The 27,578-nt window shown below is 32.8% G+C and overlaps 1 protein-coding gene across 1 annotated transcript in view; it reads right to left on the bottom strand.

Annotated features, from left to right (window-relative positions):
• Nucleotides 1-21,265, bottom strand: part of LOC139498307 (von Willebrand factor D and EGF domain-containing protein-like) — a 31,456-nt gene extending 10,191 nt beyond the window's left edge. The window contains exons 1-12 of the mRNA XM_071286709.1: nucleotides 21,193-21,265; nucleotides 18,568-18,768; nucleotides 17,300-17,503; nucleotides 12,007-12,171; nucleotides 11,512-11,577; nucleotides 10,342-10,616; nucleotides 9,631-9,717; nucleotides 7,952-8,338; nucleotides 6,395-6,544; nucleotides 5,787-5,999; nucleotides 3,343-3,554; nucleotides 316-715 (exon numbers count right to left, since the gene is read on the bottom strand). Of these exons, the coding sequence (XP_071142810.1) occupies nucleotides 316-715; nucleotides 3,343-3,554; nucleotides 5,787-5,999; nucleotides 6,395-6,544; nucleotides 7,952-8,338; nucleotides 9,631-9,717; nucleotides 10,342-10,616; nucleotides 11,512-11,577; nucleotides 12,007-12,171; nucleotides 17,300-17,503; nucleotides 18,568-18,768; nucleotides 21,193-21,265 (2,433 nt within the window). The remainder of the gene's footprint in view (nucleotides 1-315; nucleotides 716-3,342; nucleotides 3,555-5,786; nucleotides 6,000-6,394; nucleotides 6,545-7,951; nucleotides 8,339-9,630; nucleotides 9,718-10,341; nucleotides 10,617-11,511; nucleotides 11,578-12,006; nucleotides 12,172-17,299; nucleotides 17,504-18,567; nucleotides 18,769-21,192) is intronic.
• Between the last annotated feature and the right edge of the window lie 6,313 nt (nucleotides 21,266-27,578).

Here is a 27,578-nt window from a genome sequence, read left to right as displayed (position 1 = left end):
TCCTGGTTCCGGGATGAAAATTTCAGGGACTTAATTTTCGGCTCTCCCCTGGCACCTATGCGAGCATGGTCTTGAGGAAAAGATGATATTCCGTCGGAAGGGGGCGATAAATGGCTTACCCGTGTTAAACGAGACCAATATCTCTTGTGTCTTAACACCCTTGTGGATTTCGAAAAAGAGCAGACTAATGCCGCTACAAGGCAGTAGTCGAACCTGCAAAGTGGAAAGGGATTAATATAAGTTGCAAATCTTGTTTCCTAATTCACTATAAATAAGTATACTTAAACTAATAGTGTTACGATATAATTGTCTTACAGTGATGTTGTCGTTAACATCATCATCGTAATCTAAGGAGTCATTGTCCAAAATGACATCATCAGTATCCGTAACGCTACGTCGACTTCTATGAGACAACGATCTTCTCTGCTTGCTTGATGTACAAACTGTTACAACAGGATTATTTGGTTTTTCATTCCCAGGTAACAATTGTTCATCAGAAGGACAATACTGTGTGCTATCTGACAAACTACACTGAGCAGTATAAAACTCTTCGCCAACACTTCCCGCTTGTTTCTCACAAATACAATAGGTTCCTGTCGTCACGTTTGCATTTGAGTTGTCATTTTCAATTTCAATTTCAATATTAGGTTCCTCGGATAGAAAATGAGGATTTGGTATGAAGAGCTGTTCTTTGGGATTAGTAGAAGGGTGAATCCTGAAAAAAATCACAAGTAACATGATATCTATTTATATTAAAAGTAGTATATGCAACAGTTTTTTAGTGTTTAACAAATTTCACATACATAATATGTTAATTCAAAATGCCTCTAAATTGTTTTTCTATACTATTAAGTTAATTTTTGATAATATCCTCTTGGCGTGGCTCGGTATTAATACAGCCCATCATTGTGTTATTGGACTACAGTAATGTTTTTGAAGTCTTGTCTTTCATATTTCTTACGTGCGTTGTCTTAAATAAAGGAAAACAACACGCTATTAGTTTCATGCGTCCGAAACGCTTTTCTTGATTTACTTTCATAAGGAAAGCTCAAAGCCTAATTTTAGAAAGCCGAGGATGTATAAGAACCAAAACAGGTGAAGAGCTGTATTAACAAAAAGGACTTAAATACTGCCAAATTATTCCTAGGTCAACTTTGCCTGAGGGAGTTGAAATCTTATTTTTTTATGATTTCAAACTTTATATACGGACAATTTTAAAAGGTTTATTATAAATAAGTGTTTATATATGCCATTTTGTTTTTCTTTGTTGACATAGTTGTTTGTTTATTACAGTGATTAAGATGATTACACAATGTCAATTGACTGCTGCACCCCTATTTTTGACATTTTAATATACTAATTCCGTTTGTTGAACTCACACATTTTTGTCAATATAACTGAGTTCTATGTGACTGTCATACAAGTGATAGGTTAAGCTATCTATACAACTAGCTTTAATGCACCATTTTCTAAGTAAATACCTATACCAAACAAGTGATTTGATAGTTGTTTTCTATTCAATTGATAAGTTTCAGCTTTATATTTTGCCATTTGATAAATGACTATCCGTTTTGAATTTTCCTTGGAGTTTATTTACTTTAATAAACATTGACCATTGGTCCGTATTCGACATGTTAAATTTTGAGTTTAAAGTTGCAACTTATGTTGCACAAATTTCAAAAGCGGTAATAATTTTCTTTGTTTATATAACAACCGTATATAATTATTCGAAGCTTAGTTACTAGTGCGGCTAAATAGATAATTATATGGAGAATGCATGTATTTTTCATATAGTTGTTTTCCGACTGTTTATGTTTTATCTTTGTAGATATTTCAAAAGGGCAGCGGCCAGTGCAGATATCATATGTGACGGACTCTTTATATATATTTTTGTTTATAATAAATTCAATAAATATAGCTTTACAACTGGCGAGTTGGTCCCATAATGATAAGGTGTTTTTATGTTATGTAATATTTGTAATTTATTGATATGTCATAAATGTTGATTAATTGGTTATCAAAGGTACCAGGATTATAATTTTGTACGGCAGACGCGCGTTTCGTCTACAATGGACGCATCAGTGACGCTCATATCAAAATATTTATAAAGCCAAACAAGAACGAAGTTGAAGAGCATTGAGGATCCAAAATTCCAAAAAGTTGTGCCAAATACGGCTAAGGTAATCTATGCCTGGGATAAGAAAATCCTTAGTTTTTCGAAAAAATCAAAGTTTTGTAAAACAGGAAATTTATAAAAATGACCACATTATTGATATGCATGTCAACACCAGGATTATAAACTGTTTCCAAAATTTGTATTTTTGAAATACGTAGGCTTTTCTACCTCATGAATAGATAACCTTAGCTGTAATGGTTTACTTTTATAAATTATGACTTGGATGGAGAGATGTCTCATTGGCACTGATACAACATCTTCTTATATTTATATTAAGTCATTTCATTGTCTTAAAAAGCGCAACTGGTGCTTTTAAAGATTAATTCTATTACTATCAGTGGGTCTATAGCTCTTCAGGTGGGATGCTAGTCTCCGATTGTATCACCAGCTCAGTTGTCAGTAGTTCGGTACTAGCATGACAATATGGATGATAATGATGATGGATGGCTGTTTAATATCCAGAGGCAAATAAAATGCATATTCAGGACGTGAACATAATAATACTATTTGAAAATTAATCTTTCTGTGTACTAGACCGACACGCTGATCAGAGTTTTAACAAGAACATTCCACAGTAAGACATGACCCCCTACCGAACACATTATTCTGACTCGGACCAGATAGTCTTTGCTATTACTCTTTTATGCCGCGTGCTTGGTAGAGGGCAGACAAAAAACTTCTAAAATCTTAGGTTTGACTCGATCGGGGTTCGAACCTATGATCTCTCGCACTCGAGGAAAACATGCTACCACCACTAAACCACCGAGGAGGAGGAAAAATGGATATTGTGTTATTAAAATTTGCGAATCACGCAAAGCTCTTATTCATTGTCGTCTTAAGATGTTTTTTTTATTCCTCATGATTTAAAAGGTTTTTGATTTTGAGGTATTTTACTCTTGAAACATCAATGAAGAAACATGAATTGTCGAAATTCACATCCGTTTTAGAAACAAAAATGATACCGCTCATGTTATTCCGTTAGAACAGTTACTAAAATGAAAGGGGTGACAACGGACATGGACCAATCATCGTCGCATCAACAGTTATCTTACTCGAAAATATGTCTACTTCCTTTCTTTGATAATTTGCAGTAAAATTTAAGACGTATGTCTTTCATATTCCAAGTATTATGACGTTTTATTGTAAAATGAAAATAATTAACTTACTTCCAAGAATGGGCAAATTTCTGATCGTCGGTTATTGGTCCTTGTTCACGGTGGTGAAAATCATCCGAAGGATCCTTAGTTGCACTTGGAACACCACAAAGACCTCTTGCTTCGTTTATGTCATATATAGATGGTTTAACAGATACCATCGTGATGAAACGGGAATAAGTAGACACTGTAAATTTTATTTCCGTTCCAATAGGTAACGTGACCTATAATAAATTGTGACATAATTTTACAAATAAAATATAAATTCAAAGTGTAAAATTCTAACTCTTAGATATCGTTGAAAGTATTGAAAATTTATTTTTGGCACAATGTTTTGGAATATAACTTTTCTATTGACTAAATAATTTGTTTTATTTCTCAATAAAACGAGGTTGACTTTCGATAGTTTCGCCTGGTCTCTTTAAAATCGTTTGGTTTCAATGTTTTCAAACCGTTTTGTATATATAACGTTAAAAGGGGTTTAAAAGTATAATGTAAGAATAGTTCTATTATGGTATACTGTCGAAAATTCATGGAAGTTGGCGTCCGTTGTTATTCTGTGGTTTACATTATGTAAAGAACTATGGTATTACTTATTTATGTACTTATCTGTCCTGTGTGTTCTTGCGTTTTATACTGTATTCCTGTCACATAATGTCATTTTAGCGGTATTTGTAACATTGATATATAAACAGGAGGTTGGCTAGACATAAAACCAAGTTCAATCCAGCATTTTTAAATGTCTTGTACCAAGTCTCTTATACTAGTAGTTGATGTGTTAACTCGGTTTTTGCTTGTGACCCGGATTTGTTTTCTCTTAATCGATTTATGATTATTGAACAGTTGTATACAACTGTTGCCTTTCTTTATTCAGGTACGAAACTGTAAGTCACTTCTAGAGTCACTTGTGATGTAACACCATTGTTTCAGATAAGGATGAAGGTTTATACCTATTAAAACGTTTAAACCCGCAGCATTTGTATGCACTTGTCATAAGTCATGAATCAGATGTTCAGTAGTAGTCACAATGTGTAAAGGTAAACCATTATTAAGCTATTAAGGGCCCCAAAAATTACTAATTTAAAACCATTCAAACGGGAAAACCAACGATCTATTATATATATGTAGGACTCTAAAGTGAGATGGTACTCTAAAGTGCGATGGTCACGCCCTAGTGCGATGGTCTACGCTAAAGTACGATGGTGTATCACGCTAAAGTGCGATGGTTGTTTGTTTGCTAAAGTACGATGGTGTTTCATGGTAAAGTGCTATGATTGTTTCTTTGCTAACGTACGATGGTTTATCACACTAAAAGTGAAATGCACCAATAGGGTAAGGTTGGAGGGATTTAAGCGTAAAAGTACATGGATTTTTGAAAATGCTTTTTTTTGGCAAAAGTTAGTATGTTAGGGTATAACATATGTAAAATATGTAGACTTGATAATAAACTGGACTGTAGGATGGAATGATTGTTTATAGAAGACTAACAACGTAATAATTGCTAAAAAAAATATTTATTGTGACAAAATACTGTATTTCCTTTTAAATTTTTTTTTTTACATTTAAGGCGTATTTAGAAATATTTTGATAATTGGCGTAGCTTGCCGTTCACACAGTTCATCAATATTCTACCCCCTCCCTCCTCCCTTTTCCCTTATATAGTCGTCATTGCAAATTACTCATACAAAAGTCGGAATAAGTAATATTTATTTGTACAAGCTTTAATGTAAATGCAAGAAAAAAAAACAATATTCGCCAAGCTTTCTCCATATTCGTAACGAGTACAAATACATGTTATATTAACCTACAATGTACAAACTATGTTTTAGCCGACAATTTATCATATACGCTTAATTTTCAATAAAATCGACAATATTTTAAAGGGGACCGCAAAATAAATTGCAACGTTTACTAGATATAATTTGATCTGTTCGCTTCCAATAGAAACAGGACACAGGGAACCTATACGTGTATAGTGAAATGCCAGGTCGGGTGAAGGATACATGCAGATCCTTCTATTAGCACTAAAAAACGCATTTGCTTCAGCCGACCAAATCACAATTATGTTTGAAATAATGTCATAGACATTTGGTTTAAAAAATATGTTGATCAAATATTTTTAATTTATCTTACGGCATGTACATTTTTGTTTTGTATAAACGACTGTTAACGTCATAATCAAACTGCGTTTCTAACGTCTATATTTTCCCGGACCATCGCACTTTAGCGTATATGGAACCATGTACTTTAGGGTAGACCATCGCACTTTAGCGTTCCCATCGCACTTTAGAGTCAGACAACTCTAGTAAAACGAGAAGCCGTGTATGTTTTTTCTTTAATTTTAAGTTTAAGGGGAACTGAGTCATAAAAGCAATTGACCTTTATGAGAACGGTTGATATTGACCATTAGGCAATAATGTATATTTTGTAAACAAAAAAAACCAAAAAAAAATTACCGTATAACTATCACCGCTACTGACAACTGACATATCACTATCAACACATGTCCTGATTTCAGTTATAGGCTGATCTAATAGGTATTTTTCTTTTCGTGAAATCTTTTTGCAAGTCCTCAGTACAAACAACGACTGTCTGCTCCTAATAGCTATTCCACAGTGGCATGCAGATCCAGCCCAACCAAAACCACAGTTGGTGAACAAAGCATGAACCTACATAAATTTACAATACTTAATATTTGTAAAAAAAAGGAGCATCTTCGTAAACTTTGAATGCGTTATGCATGTACGTTTTATGCACGTGAATTTTTAGTTTCCCTTAAGCCGGAAATGGAAATTTGTAATTGATAACTGGAAATGAATTTCATCCAGACCAATGTGGGACACAATCTTCTAATCTTAAAATGCTTTCATTGGTTAATGAAGTTAGACGGTAGATTTTTTCAGCACCAGAAAATATAGCACTTGTTATGTTTACACTAATAAATTTCATAATTAACGTTTGATCATATCAATTATGAAGCGGAAATCAGAAAGGTAACAGAGCAATTAAACTTTTATATTAGAGCAGCGACATGGGTTATTCTTAAACGATTAAAATGTCTTACCCAATAAGGTCCTCTATCATTTCTATATATGACATGCTCTCCAATATCCATGTAATGATATGCTCTACCATCAAATGTTGTAATATGAGGATCATTGTAAGACTGGCACAGTCTGCTCGTTAAAGCAGAATCTTTGTCAATAACACTTAACTGTGCGAAAGAATAAAAAATTAACAAAGTAGACACAAAACGAACTACATGCTTTAAATTATTTGTATACGAGCACCTGATTATTTCAATGCATTTATAATGAAACTATTGAATCTACACACTTTGATTAAAAGTATCTTGAGTTACAACTTTTGGGTTCAAAATATAATTTCATCTGCTTTCTATTATCTATGTAAATTATTTCATATACTGTTTAGTTCATTTTTGGTAATAGCCCTTTGGAGTGGCTTGGTATTTATATACCGTCATTGTGTTACTGTGCTTTGAACATTTATTTGCTTTTATGGTGATTAAGCTTATAACAAAATGTTGACTGCGCTTTGCCTCTATTTTTGACATATTGACCTATTATATCTGTTTGTTTTTGTTCACACATTGTTTTCAAAATAACGAAATTTATGTGATTGTCATATAAGTGTAAGGTTTGACTAGCTATAAAACCATATTTTATCCACAATTATCTATATACATAAATGACTGTTCCAAGTCAGGAATATTGGCAGTTGTTTTCCATTCATTTGATGTGCTTGAGCTTATGATTTCCTCTTCAGTATTTCCTTGAAATTTGGTATTGTGTTATTTTACTTTTGGGCAATTTAATCATTTTCACGATTTCAATGAATTACGATGTTGTATAAAATATTATGTCCAGAAAATTTATCCGAGAGCTATATGAATTGTATTGGATAACTCAACTTATAGAAATTCAAATTGTTGACACAAATTTAAAATGCTATTTTTTTTTCTATAAAACCTTTCATGTTGTGTTATTTATGAACCCTTCTAAACAGCAAAAGATAACAGATTTGAGAAAATCCTATATCCTGCTCAACCGTCATGGATACTGCATATAACAATAAGGTTTGGAGCTTACCTGTAATCTATACTCTAGTTCGTAGAATTTGTTTTCGACTTTATAGTGTTTATTATTAGTATTACATGCTCAACTTTGCAATTGTTTTTTTTATTCAAATGCCAGCACTGTGTTGATATGAATAATCATTGAAATGGGCATTATTATAAATCAATTGTTTATAAAATTTAGAAATTTTCGAATTACTATGAATGTTCTAACACATGAAAAGATTATCTGTGATGTATTACACAAAACCTTTTTGAATTTGTGGTTTGCAATGCTCTTCAACTTCGTACTTTATTTGGACTTTTTATTTAAACTCAGGTTATGAAAAGTATTGGACGCCCGTAAACCTGTTTAACACCTCCAAATTCTGTATGTGCCTGTACAAGTCTGGAACCTGTAATTCAGTTGTTGACTTTTGTTGTCGTATTTGTTTCCCGATTATTATTTATATATTACAAAGGTCAGGCTGTTAGTTTTCTTGTTTAATTTTTTTAACTTGCTACGCGGTATAGGTTTTTGCATACCTTGATATCGGCAATCTTGATGTGTTGCCAAATGTGATTGACATCAGATACAGATGTAGTAGAGAATCGGATGAAGGTTGATCGGTCTTGGTGATTGTAGAGACCATCGCTGAAACCATAAACTTGTAAATGTTTTTTCTCCTTCCAATCAAGATTTCCTACTTTGATTCCGCAGAATTTTGTTCTGAAGACAACATCTCTATTGACGATATTATTTTTACAACGAACAGGTTCCTCGTTGTCATACTGAGGTTGGTATATATAAAAATTTTGGTAGCAGTTAGAAAGTATGTCAGGATGTGATGCTATACATCCAATAGGTACTGTTGATGTGAAAGCTATGTTAACGTGTTCACCTTCTATTACAGTATACTCATATTTCTCAGGCTAAAAAGAAGATAATGAAAATGTAATATATATAAATATAGATTATTACATTGATACAAGTAGATTATTAGATAAATCCGATAATCCACGTGTTACTATGTAATAATCTCTAATGATTAAAAGATAAATTTTCCTTTATTCTAAAACAAAATCCCCTTCGAGTACCTTCCACTTTCCACGAAGTTGTCAATTTCATTAACACCTGTTAGAACATTTCGATCATTTCAGGGAGCTGAGAGGGGTTATGACCCTTTGACTCAGCCAATCATCTTCTGAGATCACCGGCAACCACACGTTGATTAAATTTTTGTATACAATGGATTCAGAAAGGGATATATTTCCATAGAGTAAGAGTAATATATATATATATATATATTTGATATGTTTATCTTTGATTGTTCCTTGGTAATTGATTAACCGAACTTGTTTTTATCTTATAAAGCAAATGGTTCATAAATTCTGCGAGCTTATCTAAAATCTGTCAGGTTAGGTTCATGAAATGATTTAGTCCTGTAGTTTCTACCAAAGACATAGATTGCTTTGGCCAGATTTTCCACAACCTGAAATGTTATTTTACTGTATGTTAAGCAATCTATATCCAATTCCTACTGTTTTGATTCAACACAACTGCCGATTATTCTGTTAAAGAAACACTTTTCTAGCATTATAATCTTTATAATATAATTTGCTAGATTTAATGATGAACTTTTACAACCACTTTGTTGATTGTTGAGATTATTTTCTTGAAATTTTCTTAAATCTATTAAAAACAAATTTTAAAACCTTTTGAACACTAAGATTTTCATATTGTTTCAGCGATATTTAGCACAACTTTTTTTAATGATAAATTTTTCAAGTTTGTTGTAATTCAATTGATTCTCGATTGCACCGGCATGGTAAATATTTAGTTGACAAATGTACTCAATTGTACATCTTTTATATTTTAAACACTTGAGTAATGCCACTGCTGGTGAACGTTTTGTCATCTACGAGTGTCTAATTAGTGCTCGTGTGGGAACATGAAAAATCAATGATTCAGATTCATTTAACCATCTTATTGTGTTGATTCCTACGTCTCTTTTGAATCTTGAGAAGACAAAACACAAGTTTGTCATATCGAATCATAACCCTGGTATAACCGCAGAGTGTTTAAGAAAATCGTCAGGTTCTGACAATTTTATATAAATTTATATGTTATCTTATTTTAGCTGAAATAAAAATCATTTATTACAAAATATTTTAAAATACAAATGAGAAGAGTAAATGTTTTTAGGATTTAGAATTTAACTTACATAAAATCCGGCCTTGTATACTGGACTTTTGTAAAATGGACCTGGTAAAGATCCTGCACTATATCTTATCCGTACAGAGCATGTTACCTAAAATAAACAGGCAATTATGATCGTCCATTTAAGGCAATTACAAATTAAATTTAACAGTTTTCTCTGAGAGAGTAAAAGAAACAAGATTTTCTTGTTTTCCACCCTCTCAGATTCAATTAAGAAGAACTACTTGTCTTAAAGCTAGCAAGTAAGGTGTAATTTGTTATACACGTTTTGCATTCTTTAGCTTGTATATGGTGGCTATGTGAAATTTGTAAATGGACATAATTCAATGCATATGCTTCTCAATTTTGCTAGTGATTTTTGTTACTAGTAATAAGATGTCTCATTTTCCGTTATTATTAAAGCGCAACAAGATTTTAACTGCTTGGAATAGAAGCATAACAATTTATGCAATGTTATTTATGTAATTCAAAGTTTAGTATGACGTCCATTATCACTGAACTAGTATATATATTTGTTCAGGGGCCAGCTGAAGGACGCTTGAAGATGCGGGAGTTTCTCGCTACATTGAAGACCCATTGGTGGCCTGTTCTCTGTTCTATGGTCGTTTTGTTGTCTCTTTGACACATTCCCAATTTCCATTCTCAGTTGTAATGTGTATGACAGGAATTTCTAATAACACTGTAAAAATAAACCGCTATCTTGATGTTAACATACATCCATATTCATCTGATATTTTCCTTTCCAGTCCTTGTCTTTCAAGATTGTACCTCTTAAGTCATTGTTTGGGATATCTTTAAAGACCGTCACGCTATTCCCATTAATATACCAGTAAATATCATAGACGAAAGAGTCTTGTTGTTCAACCTCGAAGCTACACTGAAACGTTGACGACAAACTCGGTGTTGGTTCGTAATTTGGAACATTGTACACGGGTCCCTCTACCAAAATTACTTCTACTTCAGGATGGGCCGTTTCATTTGGAAACGATGCTATAAAATATATGATAACACATTTATATATGAAGGCAACACTTATAAGTATATAATATAAGATTTGTACTGAAGTTTAATTGTTAAATTTCCTCTTGAAAGGTTAGGAGCAGCAGAATTTGTTATTCAAAAGTTTTCTGTAATAGCATGTATCAAAGGTAAGTATTTTGTGTTTGGGTGTTTTGTATTAGTATGTTTTTAGTACCGACCCAATAAATTACGTCTTTTCAACGTTATTTTTACAGTTTGTTATGGTGTTGTGTTGTTGTATTACAGTCCAAGGACAGGGGTGAAAAAAGTGTTCACAAACATTTAAAACCCTGCCACATTCTTCATGTGTATGACTGATACCACGAGTAAACAATGTTTCAGTTGTCACTGGACGTGAGAAACACTAATCCATTCTTGATGACATCTGGTTTCGAATGCTGTCATTTCTATGCCTTGGTGTCAATTCATGGAATATATTATTCAGTTATATAACACGATCATCAACATACACTTTTCAATTTTTTAAAATACTGAATCTCACATGTTTATGAATATTCGTTACCTATCATATTATTTGAATTATTATATGTTAATTATTTGAAGTATTCTTCTAATCTGCTATGAATTGGTTTATTTTTTGCTATTGTCTTTGTGTGCAAACAGTAAAATAACAATAAAACCCAGCTATGAGGAACTATTCAAAATGGAAAGCCCCAAATCAAATGCCAAAATTTTCTTTTTCGATGATATTCAGAGTACACTGCTATATGGAAGGAGATTCCAACGCTTCTTAGTATTTTCTCCAATTAATCAAATTAAATTTAATTGAATACATCATTGTTTAAACTGAGATTTATCTATAACACTTCGGTACTTATCCAATATGTAATAACTATATACTTACAAGAACATCCGGGATAATAACCAGATTCTGAGGACAAACCATCAGCACAAAGCACAGGCCCACTTCCTTTAAAGTTAACAATAATAGAAAATTAAATCATGCATTTAAATCTATAGTTCTTAAATTAGATTTTTGAACTGGTTTAGGTTCTGTCCCCTAAAAAAATTAAAACAAAGAACGCTGTGAACTTTTCCAAAAGTATCTTTTTTGTTTAATTTTATTTCAACTTTAGAGTTGTGTAAATGAACAATGTGTTGAATCTTTGTGATGTTTCATTCCATCAATATCCCTATGGTCTTCAACTGAATATCGAAAAAAAAACATGTAATGGTTTTTCAAAGGATGTATGGTATTTGTAACAAATATGCAATTAAAGAATGTTATCGTGAAGTATGGTGTACAAAACTTTATAGTGTTCATTTATTTTACAATTTCGTTAAGAATATCAAAAAAATAGAAAATATGATAAACAAAGTACAATGGTTTTTAAATTACCGAAGCAGTAAGCAGAATTTGCTGTAGTATTTTGGAGGCGATACACATGAAATCCTTCTGAGCAGTTCACAATTTCTATAGCAATCTTCTCCTCACAGATACCATCGACAGTTTGTAGACATGCCTCTCGGGTAACGTTCTCTTCATTGCCGTCAGGTAAGGAACCTATAAAGATAAACAGGGAAATAATTGTTTACTCGAACAAAGCAAAACGTTGCAAGTGGGTAAATACGTGTAACACAATACGGTTACACAAAAAGACTACAGTCAATTTGTCACTATATTTGTGTTTAATTCTTTAAGAAAGTATTTGGTTAACTTCGAAACTGTTGTCACTGTGGTATAGTTGAGCTGGAAAAAGTTACGGACGCCATCATGATTTTGGTGACCGTTGTTAAATATCTGTGCCACAGACAATTCCACTGGTTGGACAGAATATTCTTACCATTCCAGTGCAAGTGAGGTTTTCGTTGTCTTTTAAGTATGAAATTGCATATTTGCATCGACATATGATTTTCTTTTATCCATTTGGGTTTTCCGGTCGATTTATGAGTAGATACGATTCGCCGATAAACAATAATAACAACAATTAAAAACAATTGTTCAGAGAACAATTGCAGGTCTTTCCACCAAAAACAATGTATTTTGATATGAAAGTTGTAAAATTAAGTTTAAAATGTCATTTCAATCGTCAAATGATAGCTTATTGTACGCTGATTCTAAAAATATACGGTTTCTATACAATATTTTTTAAATAAGGGAGATAATTTGTTACTTCCGATTTGAAAAATGTTACTTCCGATAATATTTGAATATTTACTTGACACTGATTCCAAAAATATCTGGTTCTATATACTTTTATATTATTAAGTACAAAAAATAGCTATTTCCGGTTAACACAGGGTCACTTCCGGGTTTTTTTCAAGGTTAAATGGTTTGATACCTTTTGCCAAAAGTCTCATGGCTTTATCATGTATACAGATGAGGTAAAAGCAAAGGTCAAAATCTAGAACATCAAAGTAAGCTATGACCTTGAGATCAATTTCAAGGTCATAAACCAAGGACCTCAAATCAAAAGACCATAGGTCTTAATTATATTTGGTTAATGAGTTATATCACCATACGCGTATTTAAAAAAAAAATTACGTTCAACGTACCCTTGCGATAAAAATTTATGTGTTACCACATGTCGCAACTAACAATTTAGTAAAAATAATTTGTTGTTATCTTATACGGTTTTTGGGAATAAGTGAAAATAAGCCAAATTCAAAAATAAGAATATGACCTTAACCTTTGACCTAACTTTCATTTTTTTGGACCAAGGACCTCAAATCAAAAGATCCTAGGTCTCTATCACTTATGGTTTACAAGATAGAAATGCATATCACTTATATCAAATGCATAAGGGGAAATAACTTTCATATGGAGCGTTCATATTGCTTCGGTCAAAATAGGACAAATCATGTGAAGGATATAACGAGCAATTTTATAAAATAAATTTGTCGTAATCTTTAACGGTTGCGGAGGAGTAGTGGACACAAGGAAAACAGTGTTTGGGGAGATAACTCCTACAAAAAAAAGTATTTGGTTACGCAGGGTAAATTTGAAAAGCGCATAAACTGTTCGATAACATATACCAAATATCTAAGCGACATATTGTGAAACAAATGTTTATCGCAAGAACAAAATTTGGCGGAAGAAAAAAAAATAATCAGAAGAAAAACAATAGTTCTTTCCACAGAAAAGTGGAAAGACCTAATAATCAGAAGAAGAAAAACAATAGGTCTTTTCACAGAAAAGTGGAAAGACTAATAATAATAATGTATAATTGCTGGCAATTTATGAATGAAAAACTGTGCACAAAAGGATGTTACCGTTTGCGTTTGAAAATTTGTTTTACCAATTTGGTAAACCTGTACAGCAATTAAACTAGAGGCTCTAAAGAGCCTGTGTCGCTCACCTTGGTCTATGTCCATATTAAACAAAGGACACAAATGGATTCATGACAAAATTGTATTTTGGTGATGGTGATGTGTTTCAAGTTCTTACTTTACTGAACGATTTTGCTTCTTACAATTATATCTATAATGAACTTTGCCCATTAGTAACAGAGAACTATATTTGGTAAAAATTAACATATATATTTACCAAATTAATGAAAATTGTTAAAAATTGACTATAAAGGGCAATAACTCCTTAAGGGGTCAATTGACCATTTAGGTCATGTTGACTTATTTGTAGATCTTACTTTGCTGAACATTATTGCTGTTTACAGTTTATCGCTATCTATAATAGTATTCAAGATAACCAAAAACGGCAAAATTTCCTTAAAAATTACCAATTGGAGGGCAGCAACCCAACAACCAGTAGTCCAATTCATCTGAAAAATTCAGGGCAGATAGATATTGACTTGATTAACAATTTAACTTCTTGTCAGATTTGCTCTAGATGCTTTGAATTCATAGTTATAAGCCAAAAACTGCATTTTACCCCTATGTTCTATTTTTAGCCGTGGCGGCCATCTTGGTTGAATGGCCAGGTCATCGGACACATTTTTCAAACTAGATACCCCAAAGATGATTGTGGCCTAGTAGTTTCAGTGGAGATTTTGTAAAAGATTACTTAGATTTATGAAAAATGGTTAAAGATTGACTATAAAGGGCAATAACTCCTAAAGGGGTCAACTGACCATTTTGGTCATGTTGACTTATTTGTAGATCTTACTTTGCTGAACATTATTGCTGTTTACAATTTATCTCTATCTATAATAATATTCAAGATAATAACCAAAAACAGCAAAATTTCCTCAAAATTACCAATTCAGGGGCAGCAACCCAACAACCGATTGACCGATTCATCTGAAAATTTCAGGGCAGATAGATCTTGACCTGATAAACATTTTTATCCCTGTCAGATTTCCCCAAAGTGCTTTGGTTTTTGAGTTATAAGCCAAAAACTGCATTTTACCCCTATGTTCTATTTTTAGCGGTGGCGGCCATCTTGGTTGGTTGACCAGGTCACGCCACACATTTTTTAAACTAAATACCCCAAAGATGATTGTGGCCAAGTTTGGATTAATTTGGCCCAGTAGTTTCAGAGGAGAAGATTTTTGTAAAAGATTAATTTAATTTATGAAAAATGGTTAAAATTGACTATAAAGGGCAATAACTCCTAAACGGGTCAACTGACCATTTTGGTCATGTTGACTTATTTGTAGATCTTACTTTGCTGAACATTATTGCTGTTTACAGTTTATCTCTATCTATAATAATATTCAAGATAATAACCAAAAACAGCAAAATTTCCTCAAAATTACCAATTCAGGGGCAGCAACCCAACAACCGATTGACTGATTCATCTGAAAATTTCAGGGCAGATAGATCTTGACCTGATAAACATTTTTATCCCGTCAGATTTCCTCAAAATGCTTTGGTTTTTGAGTTATAAGCCAAAAACTGCATTTTACCCCTTTGTTCTATTTTTAGCCGTGGCGGCCATCTTGGTTGGTTGACCAGGTCACGCCACACATTTTTTAAACTAGATACCCCAAAGATGATTGTGGCCAAGTTTGGATTAATTTGGCCCAGTAGTTTCAGAGGAGAAGATTTTTGTAAAAGATTACTTGAATTAACTAAAAATGGGTAAAAATTGACTATAAAGGGCAATAACTCCTAAACGGGTCAACTGACCATTTTGGTCATGTTTGACTTATTTGTAGATCTTACTTTGCTGAACATTATTGCTGTTTACAATTTATCTCTATCTATAATAATATTCAAGATAATAACCAAAAACAGCAAAATTTCCTCAAAATTACCAATTCAGGGGCAGCAACCCAACAACCGATTGACCGATTCATCTGAAAATTTCAGGGCAGATAGATCTTGACCTGATAAACATTTTTATCCCATGTCAGATTTGCTCTAAATGCTTTGGTTTTTGAGTTATAAGCCAAAAACTGCATTTTACCCCTATGTTCTATTTTTAGCCGTGGCGGCCATCTTGGTTGGTTGACCGGGTCACGCCACACATTTTTTAAACTAGATACCCCAATGATGATTGTGGCCAAGTTTGGTTTGATTTGGCCCAGTAGTTTCAGAGGAGAAGATTTTTGTAAAAGTTAACGACGACGGACGACGACGACGACGGACGACGGACGACGGACGACGGACGACGACGGACGACGGACGCCAAGTGATGAGAAAAGCTCACTTGGCCCTTCGGGCCAGGTGAGCTAAAAAAACAAGTAAGTATGTCATTGTTTCGCTTTCAATTGTTTTTTGAAAAAAATATCTACCAGGTCTGAACATAGTCGAAAAACATCCATTGTCATAACTCATGCAAAACGAAGTAGACGTAGCAATTTATTAAAATAAACCCTTGCTCTCAAAATCTGTTTTCAATTTTTTTATATTTCATCTAAAAGAATTAATTAAATATTGGAAAAGATACAGTGTAACACATTCTCATCCACCCATATAACTTAACAAGCTCCTCAAAGGATGAACTGAACACCTTTCCAATGAGAAATGTACTCAAACGAACAAAATCATTTGTCCGCATGACATACAATTTCAAAATATTTGATTTCAATATAAGCTTTCAGTTTGTATGTGCCTGTCCCAAGTAAGGAGCCTGTTATGTAGTGGTTGTCGTTTGTTTATGTGTTACATATTTGTTTTTTCTTAAATTTTTTGACATAAATTAGGCCGTTACTTTTCTCCTTTGAATTGTTTTAAATTGTCATTTCGGGGCCATTTAAAGCTGACTATGCGGTATGGGCTTTGCTCATTGTTTAAGCCGTACAGTGACCTATAGTTAAATTCTGTGTCATTTGGTCTCTTGTGGAGAGTTGTCTCATTGGCAAACAAACCACCTCTTTTATTTTTATTTTTTTTTTATATTTGAAGGTTTTTGAAAACTTAATGGCCCTTTTGCTTTGCGACGCCTAACTGTTACAACATGCATCTGATTATCACACTATTGCTATTCTTTTCTATGTTTATTTGTTGCGGTATTGTAAGATTCTGTACTATAGCTGTGAAAAGATATCAAAAGTCCATACATAACCTTGTATTGTTCTAGGAACACACAGGTCGCATACGACAGACCATAAAGACTTTTACCTGCTTTTGACACAGAGAAAACAGTTATGAATCGTTTTGGAGATAAGCAATCACTCAACAAGTTTTCCTTTTTTAAGTTAAATTGCCATAGTGAAATGCGCTCTAATTTTATAAATAAGTGATTTCAAATACGTTTTTTTCCGTGCTATAATTTACTATTTACTTACCATTGAGCCAGATTGGATTTAATGTACCACAGTGATAGATACCAGGAGGATGTGTAGCTATTTCGTCCCCATTTCTACTGATAACTCGGTACCATGTATTATTTAACATGTCATCGCTGATGATATCATCCGTTGATTGGTCAGTAGTGTACCCCACAGATCTTTTCTCTTGGTCTTGAATTATAGAATACTGATTACACGGACCTATGATTATTGTCAAAATACACATAAATAACAAGTTATATCAAATGTGTAATATGTATGCTGTTTGATTTGAACTACAATTCTAAGTTGTTCTTCGCAAGTACATGTATATAACAATGTGAAGGTTACCTGTCGGTGTTTTCGTGTTTTACACTTCAGCTATACACAAAGGCTATATCGAGGAAGAGAACATAAAAAGACAAATAAAATGAGCATGTGATAACAATGAATCGAAAAGATTCTTGTCTGGCTTATCATACAGTGTCAAATTAATTCATGCATTTTCAAGACGAAGACACATTTAAACAGTAATTCCAATGGGGTGCGCTTCATCGAGTTGTTCGAACAGGATGAATAGCAGGAAATTTAAACTGTCACTGGAAAAGATGGTGTGTTGGATTTGTTGAAATTTCGCATTACATCTGGCTATCGGTGGAACTTCAAAATTAAGGAAAAAACTCGTATGTTCAATTTGGATGAAGTTTATGTTTCTAACTGTGATGAATATGTCAAAAAAAATCTAGGCACAGAGTTAAAAATGGTTAAAACCAGAAAATTCTAGTTGTTGATTCAGAGAGCATTTGAAATGCATATAAGACTCATTACCACGTAACGTTATGAAAGTTGTGTCATATAATCCTCTTTTTCCAATTTCAATTTTGTTTAATAATAAGTGTGCGTATGTTTTGATGTTTGCCTTTTCTCACCTTAAAGTCACATAATATGACCAACATTTCAAAATTGACTTTGGTATACTTTAATTCATATTTCTTATTCTTTCTTTATCTTTAACATGATAGGATCTATGTTTACCAAGTAAACTTTTACTTAGTTTATATTGATGAATTTGCATGTGAACAATCCGTAAATTGAAAAAAAAATTAAAGATAATGTGTACAAGTTAGATTACGTAAAAGTGCTTCTTGGAAGACTATGTATTGCAACATTTAGTCATTAGTTCACGTATTGGAAAGCTATGTTACTGATATGCTTAACGACAGAAAAAATAAGACTCTGAAGTAACAAATACTCCTTTCTTATATTTAAAGTTATGTTTTACTTACCTGCCTGACACGTTCTTTCATAATCAGGACAGCAGTCATGTGCGATTAAACAATACTCATCACAGCAGCATGACACATCATTTTTGTTTACACGACAACAATTATTTCCAAGGCAGCATTGCTCTTCCGGTCTCGCTGCACAAAAAGATTGGTCAGATCTTTTATATCTGTGCAGATAGTGGTTGCTATAAGTGCCTCGGCCTGTAAATATTATGAATAACAAGTTATTGCAATACAATATCAGTACAATTACAGAGAAAACAATATGTCAATGTCAGAATACAACTTTTTACAACATTGAAGCTTAAAGTACGGACATTGTTATCGAGTGTTCAATGCATGTTTCGATAAACCGATATTCTTCATTGAATGCACATTATGTAGCTTCATTGCAAGGTTCAAGCGTTGACTTAAACACATTTTTCAAGCGTCGAGACTACTCTTTAATATAGTTGTGAATTCAATCTACGCTTATACAACCCTTTGGCACCCGTCATTTTGGCCACGTTAATTATTTACCATATTTTAAAATTATGATACAACCAAGTAGGGTAATCACCATTTACTAGCGTTGTGTTCTTAAGTGCAATAGATCGCATGACATGGGTTCGGCTATTCCGATCATAGGTACTTCGGGACAGGACAACTTATTGTTGCCTTCCCCCAGTTTTCCTTAAACTGTTTTTTGTTATTTCCCCTGCAACTGAAAGTTTGGGAAGGGGGCTCCGTCCAACCAATTACAGGTATATAGCTATTCACCACGACTCCTCTTACAGTGTTGATATTAAGAAATTTACGCATACTACCTGTTTTACCTATATTGAAGGTGTGCATATGATCAGAGTTTTGATTTTATGTTATATTTTCTCTTTTTAGAGATAGTTGAACTTTGTCATTTTTGAAGTTTGTACTTGCATTAAAAGTTCAAAGCTATTCCAGATAACTTTTCATACAGTTTAAATGCTCTGATTTTTTTTACTTTACTGGCTGTTTGTACATATACTGAAGATGTGCATGTTGTCAGGGGTTTTGATTTTTGTTGATAGATGCTCTTTTGGGAGATATTCAAAATTTGTCATTTTTATTAGTATATACTTGCATAAGAGGTGAATAGCTATTCCAGACAACTCTCGCACAGTTTGAATGATAGGAAGTTTTCACTTTGCTTGCTGTTTATACATACATTGAAGGTGTGCATATTGTCAGGATTTTGATTTCTATCAATATTTGCTCTATTGTGAGATAGTTAAATTTTGTCAATATATATATATGCATAAGAGGTGCATAGACTTTCCGGATAACCCCTCCTACTGTAAACCATAGACATATATGCTCCCATGCTCATCATGGTATGTTTTAAAATAAAACCATGCATCTGCGGGGGCATCATGTGTGTCCCCCCGACAAAATGATAACTAAAAAAATGACTTTTGTTATAATACAGCTACTTCAGATTCACAGTGAAGTGTCTAGTTTTCTATTACTCTCAATTATTTTCGCGTTTTTCTGTATTAGACGATCATGAATATACATAAACTACAAATAATTGTATTTGCTATTCACAATCGAGTCCAAATTTAATATCAACTGATAAATCATGGAGAGAGGGAGATATCTTTTCTCTTAAATAATATATATCAATGACCGCTTTGGATAGCAAACTTGGAATGGGTAGTATATATAGCAAAAAAAGGTTATTTGTTACATGCGAAAATAATTAAAATTAATAGAAAATAAAATAAAATAACAAAGTTTTGAAAAAAGGGGAGGGCAAATCGTGTCTCAAAGTTCCTATGATTCCGACGGTAAAACAAGGCGGTCGCTTGGCTATATGAAACGTACAAATACGTCCAGTTAGAACATGGCGTTAAATACAATTCTTCGTTTTGTGTGGGGGTCACTCTCTCTTCATATAAAAGACTCATTGTTAAAACTCTCTGCGGATTCCGGATGTGGCCGGTTTGAAATATTTGTGTCATGGATGGATACTTGGTAGTTTTAGTTATCATATTTATTAATAGTGGATTGGGAAACAAGTTTTTCAACTCATATTAATCCCTTTCCACTTTGCGGGTGCGAGTACTGCCTTGTAGCGGCATTAGCCTGCTCTTTTTCGAAACCTACAAGGGTGTTTTTAACGTGCAAGAGATATGGGTCTCTCTCTTAATACGGGTCAGCCATTTATCATCCACTTCCAACGGGCTATCATCGTTTCGGAAAGACCATACTCGCAAATGGTGTCAAGGGAGAGCCGAAAATTCAGTTCCTGAAATTTTCATCCCGAACGGGAATCGAACCCGGAATCTTCGTAGTTTTTTTCTATTGTAGAATTTCATTTGTCCAATCGTGAAATTATCTTGAATATAACATTTTACATTTTAATATATTGATAGTTAAAATTCAATTATGACATAAATCTTGAATTGAAATTGTAGTTTTAGCATCTTGAATAATTCTAAGCTTGATGCGTTCAAAAATAACACAGAAACAATTATTATAAACCTGCGTACATTATTTTTCAACAAAAAATCCTATAAAACTTTGCATAATATACTTATATTATAAATGTTACTTTGAACTATAGTTGTAACTATTTTTGAGATATTCTTACTATAATAAACCTACCTTTGTTTCCAATTGTCAGAACTGTTAAAAGATTCACAACAAAGAGCGATAACCATATGACAGCACATGCCATTCTAGAAGACTGGACGAAAAGTGAATCAGGAAGGGACAATTTCAGACTTTTAAAGGATTTTTTTTGTTGAACTTTAATCCTGAGATCGTTATCAATAATCATGAAATATAGACGTATAAACAAGTTATATTATTATATAATAACTATTTTATTTGATATCTTATACTTAATGTGTAGAGTACATGTAATGATTATTGCATATGGTCAAGTACCAAATTTGCACATGTTTATGTATTTGTTTAGACTAACGGAACCTTTGTTCAAGAGGTACAATGTTCTCTCCCGTGAATTATTTAACACTAAAGCACTTCATAAAGAACTTAAAGCCTTGCGAATTATATTCACATCATTGTTTGCTCGTGCGGGTAATTTTACTATACAAATAAGCATTACCATGATTATGTGTGAAACAGTGACACATTGAAACCAATAGATTGAGAACTATTTCATAGGATTATGTGTGTTAATCAATGAAATGCAAATATTCATATTAAACACAAATTTTAAGTTTATTTTCATTCTTTATTTTTCAAGTTCGACTCAAATTGGAGTCATTTCTAACGTTATTCTGCAACTCTTTTATCATAAACCTTATAATGTATCTTCCAATTCTAGTCTTCTCTTATTTATGTCCTTATTCCGGAAGCACCTCTTATTTATAAAATCAATCGGATACGCGCGTTATTGAATGAATTTTTAAAATAATACTGGCACATTAATTTATGACATCAATCGGATCTCCAAAAGATTGATTGCATTTTATGGAAAACATTTGAAGAAAATGATCCAAAACAGGAAGATTTTGCCTGAACGACGTTGGAAATATTTGTCTTTTTAAAGGGCAATTGCGCTTGAGTGTCTAGGATATTTGCGCTTATGTTTGAAAGAATATTCATATATTTATATAAAGATAAACGACTTTATCTTTTGCTATCATGCATGTGTCAGATGACAATGACAACATTTTAAGAGGGCGGATGGACATAAATTCCCTATAATAACATAACAAGCATGACTCTTCTAAAAGATAACATGAATTATTGGACGTTTGAATGTTTCGGTCTTCAAAAAAAAATATAAAAAAATAGATAAACCATGATTGGTACAGTACCTAAAACTATCCATGCAATAGAAATGACATAAGTGGAATATAACTTCCTATTTAAAATTTTTCGAATTATATAAAGCTGTTTAAAGAATTTAGGGCAAAACTTAAATGTTCCATCCATTAAAAAATCGCTATCGTTTACTGGAGTATTTTTCTGATATTTTTGTTTGTTCGCAACAACTTTTAAAGAATATAAGAACGTCTTTCTGTAACTTTGAAATTTTTTGGTTAATATTACAGGTAAACTATCATTGGTTAAAACACAAATTTCTGGTCAATTTAGTTTCGTTAATCAAATTTTAAAGCGCAAACTTCCATAGTGTTTTGAACGCAAATTTCGTTCTAGTTACAGATATTAAAAAAAGGCAAGCCAGCTGAAGGACGCCTCCGGGTGCGGGAATTTCTCGCTACATTGAAGACCTATTGGTGATCTTCTGCTGATGTTTTTTTCTATGGTTGGGTTGTTGTCTCTTTGACACATTCCCCATTTCCATTCTCAATTTTAAATGTGCTGTGCCCATTACGAATGTGTAGAGGTGTGTTACTCAGACACTAAGTGGTGAAATCTCAATGATACGATGCATATATATCAAGCGGACGCATAAATGAGGTCTGTCAAAAGGACATTGAATGTCTCGTTAAGAAGGGTACACTAAAACTGAAAAGAATTTAGTGTAACTTGATTGATTTCAACCGGTCTCCCTGAATTAACTTTGTTTTAGAACCATAATTTGTGATAACATTATCAATTGTATGCATGAATCTATAAATAAACTTTTTCAAATGTTTAGTTTAGTGTGAAACACAAATCAGGAAATTATAGTCCCAATTGCTGGCTCCAGTAAGGATATTTTTTTAAGAAAAAAAAAAGAAGCTTTTGTTTAGCATGCTGGTTTGAATTTCAAAATTAATCATTAGGTAGGTATGATTTAGCAAAACTAAAATTTTTAAAAGGAAAAATTGCCATATTTATGTTTATTCGAGTTCACGTATCAGTTAGAAGGTCAGGAAATAATCATAAAGGTATTAACATATGAGAAATGATAAGCCGTATATAGATAAAGGCAGATGTGGTGTGAGTGCCAATGAGACAACTCTCATTCCAAATAACAATTTAACAAGAGGCTCTCAAGAGCCTGAATCGCTCACCTGAATTTTTTTGGTTTAATCTCTCATCAATGATTATTTTGGCTTTTCAATTTATTTAAATGTTCTTTGAATCGTCCTATTTTCTTCAAAAGCAAAAAAAAATCATTTTCTCCTATGTTCTATTTTAGCCATAGGAGATATGTTTCTTGACATACAAGAATTTAATATATAAAATTTATACTAGATACTCTGAAACTCTGAAACTCATTTAGCCTAAGTTTGGCTGAAATTGATACAGCAGTGTCATAAGAGAAGATTTTTTTAAAGTAAGTCAACATGATGAACAAATTGTGAAAAAAGTCTTTAAAGGGCAATAACTCCTAAAGAGGTCAATTGACAATTTTGGTCAAATTGACTTATTTGTAGATCTTACTTTGCTGATCATATTTGCTGTTTACAGTTTATCTTTATCTATAATAATATTCAAGATAATGACCAAAAACTGCAAAATTTTCTTAAAATTACCAATTAAGTGGCAGCAACCCAACAATTGGATGTTTGATTCATCTGAAAATTTCAGGGCTGATAGATATTGACCTAATGAACATTTTTACTCCATGTCAGATTTGCTCTTAATGCTTTCGTTTTTGAGATATAAGCCAAAAACTGCATTTGACCCCTATGTTCTATTTTAAGTAACGGCGGCCATGTTTTTTGACGGATCAAAAATCAAAGCACACACTTTGTGCAGGATAATCTAAGGAACAACCATGCTAAGTTTTAACCAAATCCATTCAGTAGTTTCAGAGGAGAAGATTTTTTAAAGTTAGCAAATATGATGAACAAATTGTGAAAAATTGTCATTAAAGGACAATAACCCCTTAAGGGGTCAATTGACAATTTTGGTCATATTAACTTATTTGTAGATCTTACTTTGCTGATCTTTTTTGCTGTTTACAGTTTATCTTTATCTATAATAATATTCAAGATAATGACCAAAAACTGCAAAATTTCCTTCAAATTACCAATTAAGTGGCAGCAACCCAACAATGGTTTGTTTGATTCATCTGAAAATTTCAGGGCTGATAGATCTTGACCTAATGAACATTTTTACTCCATGTCAGATTTGCTCTAAATGCTTTCGTTTTTGAGATATAAGCCAAAAACTGCATTTGACCCCTATGTTCTATTTTAAGTAATGGCGGCCATGTTTTTTGACGGATCAAAAATCAAAGCACACACTTTGTGCAGGATAATCTAAGGAACAATCATGCTAAGTTTTAACCAAATCCATTCAGTAGTTTCAGAGGAGAAGATTTTTTAAAGTTAGCAAATATGATGAACAAATTGTGAAAAATTGTCATTAAAGGACAATAACCCCTTAAGGGGTCAATTGACAATTTTGGTCATATTAACTTATTTGTAGATCTTACTTTGCTGATCTTTTTTGCTGTTTACAGTTTATCTTTATCTATAATAATATTCAAGATAATGACCAAAAACTGCAAAATTTCCTTAAAATTACCAATTAAGTGGCAGCAACCCAACAATGGTTTGTTTGATTCATCTGAAAATTTCAGGGCTGATAGATCTTGACCTAATGAACATTTTTACCCCATGTCAGATTTGCTCTAAATGCTTTCGTTTTTGAGATATAAGCCAAAAACTGCATTTGACCCCTATGTTCTATTTTAAGTAACGGCGGCCATGTTTTTTGACGGATCAAAAATCGAAGCGCACATTTTGTGCAGGATATACTAAGGAACAATCATGTTAAGTTTCATTCAAATCCATTCAGTAGTTTCAGAGGAGAAGATGTTTGAAAAATTGTTAACGACGACAGACGACGACGACGACGACGACGACGACGACGTCGACGACGACGGACGCCAAGTGATGAGAAAAGCTCACATGGCCTTTTAGGCCAGGTGAGCTAAAAAGTAAACCATTATAGGTTAAAGTACGGCCTTCAACACGGAGCCTTGGCTCACACCGAACAACAAGCTATAAAGGGCCCCAACATTACTAGTATAAAACTATTCAAACGGGAAAACCAATATATGTATGTATGTAAGACAACACTTTATTTCTTATGGAAACCGAAGGAATATTCGGTAACATATATATATACTTCTGAACAACCCATATCTCACTTTCATACGTTAACCGCATTTCAATGATATGTTTATAGATATTAACAGAAAAATAAACTGTCAAACATTAGCCCAATAACAAGGTTATCGATTTCAAATGATTTATCACTTGATCCATTTTAAATTAAACAAACAAATACATCTATATCTATCTTCCTTATTGAAGTAAATGTACGACAGGGAAAGTTTATGTTCAGAAAAAAAATATACCCTTTTTTTAAATCGTCAATTATGATTGGACGACCTTCATTGAGCCACGTCTTACAAAAACACGCACTTCTTGTTAACAAAAATGTGAACACAGAGGAGGTAATATGTTTCATGTCTACAAATCTAAGTATTGACACGCAGTTATAATACCATTTGAAATCAATACTAGTAAATCAATTTATAATGCTACTGTGCTAACAAAATAATGATTTTACCCAAAATATTTTGTCTGAAACAGTTGTAAGAGTTGCAGGATAAAGAGAACAACAACTATAGGTCACCGTATGGTCTTCAACAATGAAAAACACACCGAGTATCAAGCTTGTAAGGCCCCGAAACGTCAAAATGTAAAACAATCTAAACAATTTGTTTTTCGTTCATTTTTTGTACGTACATTTGTAAATAAGCCGTTGGTTTTCTCGTTTGAATTGTTTTAAATTGTCACTTTGGGGCCTTTTATATATTACTATGCGTTGTTGAGGGTCGTACGGTGACCTATAGTTGTTAATTTTTGTGTCATTTTGGTCTTGTGGAGTGTTGTCTCATTGGCAATTATACCACATCTTCTATTTTTATAAAGAAAACTATCAGGATGATTAATGTCAAAAAACGAATAAAGCAAATAATTAACAACCTATCATTGAATTAGATATGAAACTTTGTGTTTGAATAGATCACATTGAAGTGTAGGCTTGAGAGTTGAAATGTCAAAACTGTCGGACGATCAAAAGAACAATTAAGAGCAAGTTATTTTTCTGAAAAAAAAAAACCCCAAAGAATGTCTACAATCTTAAAATATGTTATTCATTTTTTATGTGCTTTATTACAAAAATTACTGATTAGTTATTTGACAATAGTTAAATGATAGCCCCCTAATGTGAAGTATTTTCGTCATACCACTACCGCATTGTTCACTGATACGAACAAAAACTGATTTGCGAATACTTGAAGTTTCTTAATGGGACAGTTATTATTAATTTCTTATTCATTTTCAAAATGTGATATTCGAATAGCCACAATATCCATACATTTGTTCCGATTCGCGAGATCACTTATCTAATATTCCCGTTTATACCAACTTTTATAATGGACCACAAGAGCGTCTTCAAATGCCTGACTACACTGTTTCCAATTGGTATTATATTTAAGTTTGAGAATTAGTTCATAACTCTGCATTTTTTAAACGAAGATTTTTTCCGAGACAACTTCAGATGAAATGTTCGAACTGTTCGAAGGACAAGATAATGTTAATCTTTATTGTGTAACAGTAGTGCGGGATTTTCGTTTAGAAATGTTCATTGTACAATTCGAGGTTAAAATTCGGAACCACTAGCAAATTTACATATCACTCTTCCAACTTCAAGTTCCGTTTCATGAGTGATTGTTTACTGGGGTCCCGGATAAATATCATAACTTCTACAGAGGGTAAACTATGAAATGAAAATAGAGCTCTCCTGGTACAGAAGTAATCAAATTAAGTTAAATAGTCCTTCGTACTTTATTTGGCATTTTTAACTTTTTTTGTTCGAGTGACACAGATGAGGAATAGGGAATAGGTAACGAATAGGTAACGAATAGGGAATAGCGAATAGGTAACGAATAGGTAGTGAATAGGGAATAGGGAATAGGTAACCAACTTGACGTCCATCACTGATGAGTCATTAATAGACGAAACTCGCGTCTGGTGCAAATACTCAATTTCAATCCTGGTATCTATGATAAGTTTTTTTATTATTACAAAAAAACACATATT

This window comes from Mytilus edulis, chromosome 1, assembly GCF_963676685.1.
Source record: "Mytilus edulis chromosome 1, xbMytEdul2.2, whole genome shotgun sequence".
NCBI classification, from domain to species: Eukaryota; Metazoa; Mollusca; class Bivalvia; order Mytilida; family Mytilidae; genus Mytilus; species Mytilus edulis.
The sequence above is the reverse complement of the archived record's forward strand: the minus strand, read 5'-3'. Positions and strand labels throughout refer to the sequence as shown.